This window comes from Phragmites australis, chromosome 3 (assembly GCF_958298935.1).
Source record: "Phragmites australis chromosome 3, lpPhrAust1.1, whole genome shotgun sequence".
NCBI classification, from domain to species: Eukaryota; Viridiplantae; Streptophyta; class Magnoliopsida; order Poales; family Poaceae; genus Phragmites; species Phragmites australis.
The window spans coordinates 44,744,674-44,750,673 of NC_084923.1; the positions used below are offsets into that span (position 1 = coordinate 44,744,674).

The 6,000-nt window shown below is 52.4% G+C and overlaps 1 protein-coding gene across 1 annotated transcript; it reads right to left on the reverse strand.

The window, feature by feature from the left end:
* Positions 1 to 1,865: 1,865 nt before the first annotated feature.
* On the reverse strand, positions 1,866 to 5,720 carry LOC133913323 (oligopeptide transporter 3-like). The gene is made up of 6 exons (XM_062356451.1): positions 5,070 to 5,720; positions 3,995 to 4,092; positions 3,296 to 3,871; positions 2,930 to 3,185; positions 2,636 to 2,818; positions 1,866 to 2,542 (listed from the first exon to the last, which is right to left on the reverse strand). The coding sequence occupies exons 1-6, from the start codon at positions 5,580 to 5,582 to the stop codon at positions 1,928 to 1,930; spliced, it is 2,241 nt and encodes a 746-aa protein (XP_062212435.1). The 5' UTR covers positions 5,583 to 5,720; the 3' UTR covers positions 1,866 to 1,927.
* Between the last annotated feature and the right edge of the window lie 280 nt (positions 5,721 to 6,000).

The window sequence follows — 6,000 nt, forward strand, 5'->3', positions numbered from 1 at the left end:
AAATACTTCAACATCGAAACATGCCCTTAGAGGTGTTTAGATGTAACAGGTCTTATAGTTTTGAAACTCATAGAGTTGCCAAAAGTGTGGTCTTTTAGAGTTTTGGAGACCAAATGTATGGCCTTTTATTTCTAAAACGTGGTATTACGTAGCTCTGGTTTCTAAAACTATAGTTTCTCAATACCATAATTTTTGGAAACTGCTATATCCAAACAGGCCCTAACTATGTTTGGAGCACAGTAATCGTCACCTATTTTTGCAATAGAGAAGAAGAAGAATAAACTGTTTTATATATGTTTTTATAATACTTTTTATTATATTCCTGTAAAATTACTGTGACTAGATGGGACTTATAAAAAGGTTACCACACCAATAATCTCATCAACCCCTCTCCCGCCTTGATGCAGTGGCATAGCGTTAACATCCCAAAAATACTAGACAACTGCTCCGGTAACTCAGCTTGAAACATAGACTCTTGGAATACTAGGCAACCGTGTCGTAGGCACCTAGCATCTGTTATCAGATTGGCCATTATGCACCAAGTAGAGGAACTTGTGCCATTGTGCCTCCACTATTGTGCTCCTTCCACTTCCATATTAGGGGCAAGATAGCCTGGATGTACCACTGGACAAGTGGACATCCTTCACGTTGTCACCTCCTCTCCCGCCTCGCATCGCTAAGTTGGACTTGGAAATGCAAACAAAAGGCGCTAGCCACCTTAGCTAGTCTTACTTTTTTTTTCAAGGATAGTTTATTTTAAAAAAATAAGTTAGATGTACACACATACTCACGTGTACATGTATTATTTCTCTTACAATTTAATCTAAAAAAACACGCATACGGAGTCTAGAACTTAAACCTGAGTGGATAGGTTCCATCACAGGATCCGCTTCAAGGATGGTCCTTGAAAATATTAGGAGGGCACCACACGAATACTGATACGGTAACTATTTCAAATTAATGGTGAGTTATGTTTACCTCTTCATGGCAATAGAAAAAAAAAGAAAAATAACAAAGTGCTATATTCTCGTTTGCATCAAGTCTGATCTGTTGGTCGGAGATCCAATAGCTCAAAAATCCGTGTAAGAAGCCTTCAAACACCTATGTTTTATAGACTCACTTTTTTTCTCTCCTATGAATCCACCTAGGGCTGGTAATGGGGCAGACTAGGTCGGGTCCCATGGGTTTACACCCGGTGGGGTCGGATTTTCGTCCGTGGGGGTTACGGGTCGAAGCCTCTATTACGGGTCGGGTCAGGGTGGGGCTAGATGCTCGCCCGCAAGCTCTCGGTGGGCGCCTAAGAGCATGCGCCCTGCGCCCATGACCTCTCGGTGATCAGACACTACTCGCACCCGTTGTTGCTCGCTCGTGCCCACCACCTGCCGCCGCCGTCCTCTAGGCCATTGCTCGCCCGCCATCGACCTCCCCGCGTCCGCTACCTCCCGCCGTCACCCGCCTCAGCGCCTCCCGGTCGCTGCTCGCTCGTCGTCGACAGCCCCATGTCCGCCGCTTCCCGTCGCCGCTCGCCTGCCACTGCCCACCTCTCGCCTCCCGATCGTGGCCCGCGCCGCGCCCACCTCCCGATCACCGTCGTCATTGGCCCACTCGCCTAGCCGCTTCGGCTTCTGCCCTCGCACCCGCGTGGGTTTTGGGTCCCATCAGGTTCAGGGCCAAGGGCATTTTTATACCTATTAGGCAAATTGGGGTCAGATCGGTTTTCCGATTCGGGTCGGATGTGTTCTTGCTATACCCAGCCCTGACCCGTCTCGTTGCCAGGTCTAAATCCACCGCTGCTATGGTGTCTCTTTGTGTGATGAAACAACTTGTTGCATTCAATAGTAACAGGCATGGCTGAATCCTTGGTTCCCAATGCAAATGCTGCCTTTTACATACACGGATTACTGCGGGCAGCTACTCGGCTTAGAACTTAGAACACAGGGCAGCCCTTGACGGCGATGCCGGGTGCGGTGGGGCAGGAGGCGAGCGGGCAGTGATCGACCTCCGTCCCCCACCACTTGAGCTCGTGGTGCGCGTTCTGGAGCGCGAAGAAGATGAGCACCCCCATGAACGCCGTGCCTGCGTCGAGCGCCGCTGAGAGCACGTAGTTGTACTTCTGCCACCATCCCTTGCGGTACCTGAACACGAAGTAGTTGAAGATGGTGCCCGTGACGAGCCAGGTGGCGATGTTTGTGGGCGTGGCCGGCGGCATCCCGGCGAACCCGTACGAGATGACGGGCACGTTGATGAGCGCGATCCACTTCTTCTCCGGGAACGCCCTGCTCAGCAGCCACACCGGCACGGGGAGCACGGCGCCGACTAGGAACAGCCACACCAGGTTGCGGTACAGCCCGTGCGTACCGAAGAGCCGCTCGGGGCCAATCAGGCCCCAGATCACGGACGCGTCGAACGTGACTCGGTACTTGGGGCACGTCCATGGGCTGTCCGGGTGCAGCGCCTCGACGTCGCAGATGTTCTCGATGTTGTCCAGCATCCACCACGCCACCGCCAGGTTAACCACCCCGGCGACCACCGTCCCTACCAGCTGCGACGCACGAGCGCCGTGCATACATGTATAGGCTCAGTTTCATGTGGCGACGGCCGAAATGGACCGCGTGTCTGAAGCTGAGATCAGTACCTGGGCGGTGTACATGCACCGTGGGGGGATCTTCATGTAGTGGCCGAGCTTGAGGTCCGCGAGGAACGACAGCGCGTGCACGGTGCTGATCCGGCCGTAAATCTTGAAGAGCAGGTTGGCGATGGGCTTGCCAGGCAGCGCGTAGCCGATCATGAACTGTGCGATGATGTCGTACCCCGGTTGCTGCACAAAATTCATGGAGAAACAACTCAGTCAGACGACGTCGGGACGACGATGGCGATAATCTTGTACGATGCAGGACAATAGATGAAACACAATCAGCCGCGTGCGTGCCTGGTTGGTAGTGGCCTGGATGACGCCGATGGGGAGGGTGACGACGAAGGCGAGCGCGAAGGCGAAGAGCATCCCCCACCACGGCAGCTGCACCTCCTCCTTCCAGACGAAGGACATGAGAAGCGACACCACCACGCTGCCCAGCAGCAGCACGAGGAACCACCACTGCGGCACCTGCTTGTACCTCTGCATCAGTTTCGCGTGCACGTCCTGCTTCACCGCATTCATCGCCGACCTGCTCTGCCTCCACATGTCACTGCCCACGGAACAGGACAACAGTTCATGGATGAGTCCAAGACCGATCGAACACAAGATTAGCAAGCTCATCAATGCATGATGACACGAGCGAACTACTGAATGACTGACCTGCCATGGAAGAGCAGGACGTGGACGATGGTGGCGGTGAATCGCAGGAAGCCGGAGCCGATGGAGATGGCGAAGAGCGGACTGAGGTAGAGCTTGCCGTAGTTTTCGTAGGCGGCGACGTTGAGGTCGTAGTCCCTGGTGAGCACCTTGGTGGTGTCGTATTTCTGCCCCGACGCCGTGAAGAGCTGGTTAGAGAAGATGGGGAACCTGCGCGCGTCGAACGTGTTGAACCGCCAGTAGCAGAGCGGCACGATGACGTAGATGAACATGACGAATCCCACGGCCGTGTTGGCGATGGACGCCCACGGTGCCACCAGCGGGCTGCCGTGGTACGCCGAGATGCCCGCCCAGTCGAGTGTGAAGGCGCCGACGCCGAGGCCGTGGTACCCGGACCCGATCTGCTGCGCCGTGATGTTGTGAGGCCACACCCAGCACGTCCACGAGAAGAAGGTCAGGATTGGCAGCAGATAGCCCGGCAGCGCGTAGTAGGCGAAGCTCGCGAAGAAGACGATGAGGAAGAAGCGCATCCGCGACGGCCCCCTCGATTTCCCGCCCTCATCCTTCTCGTGCAGCGCCCTGCATGCACACGCAAACGCACATGCACCCAAAGATCATTAGCACCCACTCACGCAGGGTTCTTGAGCTACTTAGCCAGTAATTGGTTTACTTAACACTTAACAGAGTGCTTAGTTTAATCACCTGAAGAGTGAGACCTGTGCAAGATTAGAAGGCCACCACATCTCGGCAGGGTCAACCAGGTACCTCCTCAGCATGCCAGCCCAGCCGTACCCCAGAATCTGCAGTGCGCAACCACCAAGTGCAGATTGTATTACACTAGTCCAAACGTCAGCAATCTGCAGTACATCAGCATCCATTGCCTTTCTAGTTTTATTAAGATAGATGCACGAGCTATTTTCCGTTGGATTGGTTAATCACTTAATCAGTATCACGAAGACCGATTAACTTATACAAATTAAAATTAAAGAAAAGAGTTTGAGCTTCCCTTTAATGTACCCATCCAACCACGAATATAACCATATAAAATTCTTCCAAATACATCAAATATAAATCCATCATAACTCCAATGCGCATTTTTGTTTTTATTATTCCATATCTACCTCCATACTTGACCAATCCATGTCATTATACAACTCATTTATATTTAAAATCGGATGGAGTAATACTCTACTAGGAATGTTGACTATACCCATATTTTGCAAGTAGATCCAGTAATCAGACAGGAATCTTAAAGTTCCCCACCATGGAATTTACAAAGACATATGTGCAAAAGAGAACAAAAACTCGCTGATTATTTGTAGGCCCTCCGGCACATGGTCTCACGGTGACGCTATGGGCATGGGATTTTTCAAACCCCCTTTTGCGCTTTCTGCCCCGGGCCATGATTGATTGGTGGTCTGGTAAGTAAATCCTACGCAAACTAGAACGCAACATAATATTGATCGGTTTTGCGCATCTTGACACGTAGTATCATCCGTACCTTCATTTGTGGACTAAGTGTGCACGTTACATTCGCGTCCCAGAGATGAAACCAAACAGAAGAAACTAGTCAAATCTAAGTACTAGCGACAGAATTTCATCCGTTCTTTGATGCTTACATCATTACATGAGTATATCATACGATTAGAAAAATTAAACTGAAGAAGTGGATGAACAGTTTAATTCGATTGATCCGGGTTATTTTTAGCGCGTGCTAATCTTTGCCGCAGCAGCTAAGTGAAGTCATGGAGCTAGCTAGCGAGGCAAGTAATCGTACCTGCGTGGTGAGGACGATGAGGAGGGCGCAGACGAAGCTGATCGTCTGCTTGTAGTAGGCCTTCATGACGGTGATGGCGCCGATGGAGTAGGCGTCGCCGCCGCCGTAGGAGACGCCGCAGTTGGCGAAGATGGTGATGATGACGTGCTCCTTGACGTTGAAGGGCCCCGGGTTGAGGTTGAAGCTGCCGAGGCGGCCCCCGAGGATCCTGACCTCTCTGTCGGGCAGCACGGCGGCCATGAAGCGGCCGGCGGGGAGCACGAGGATCTGGGCGAGGATCCCCGAGATGGTGAGCGGCTGCGTGCGGTACGTGAAGAAGGTGTTGAGGAAGATGAGCACGACGCAGGAGCCCAGCCCCAGCGTCCACGCTCGGAATGTCATCACCGGCGCTGACGGGTCGTCCGTCTCCGGCACCACCAGCGCCACCTCCTCCACCGAGCACCGCTCCCCCTTCTCCCCTTCCATCCCCGCCTGCAGCTCCTCCGCCGCCACCGGCGACTTCAGCGACCCCATCCCCTTTCTCTCTCCTCCCTCTCTCCGCTCCACTGGCTTCCGTTCGGTCTCTGAAGCCGATGGATGCTTCGCTGCTGCCTGCGGTGTGCGGTGGACGGGAGCGGCGCTTTTAGAGATTCTTGGTTCTTGGATGGTAGCGCTTGACCCCTGCTCGCTCCTATTTATATTCCGTTCGCACTTGCCCGCTCCGTTGCTCCTCGTACGAGTGTAGTGCGGGTAAGCAAATTTTAATAGTATCCAGTTTTTTAAAAATATTCTTCTTTTTTTTCTTTTTAATCTAACTATTAGATCATATAATAAATAATATAAATAAAATCACACGAGAGACTTTCCAATACAGTCCTACAAAATTTGATTTTCCTGTGCGAACTTTCAGTGACCGCGAGGACTGCACCGGTGCATCACGGACGGCACGGGA

Coding starts and splice junctions, on each gene's coding strand:
- LOC133913323 (XM_062356451.1), bottom strand. CDS start 5,582: ATGGGGTCGCTGAAGTCGCCGGTGGCGGCGGAGGAGCTGCAGGCGGGG. Junction 3,872..3,994: donor GCACAGGTCTCACTCTTCAG/GTGATTAAACTA, acceptor GTGTGCATGCAG/GGCGCTGCACGAGAAGGATG. Junction 2,543..2,635: donor GGTGCATGTACACCGCCCAG/GTACTGATCTCA, acceptor CGTGCGTCGCAG/CTGGTAGGGACGGTGGTCGC.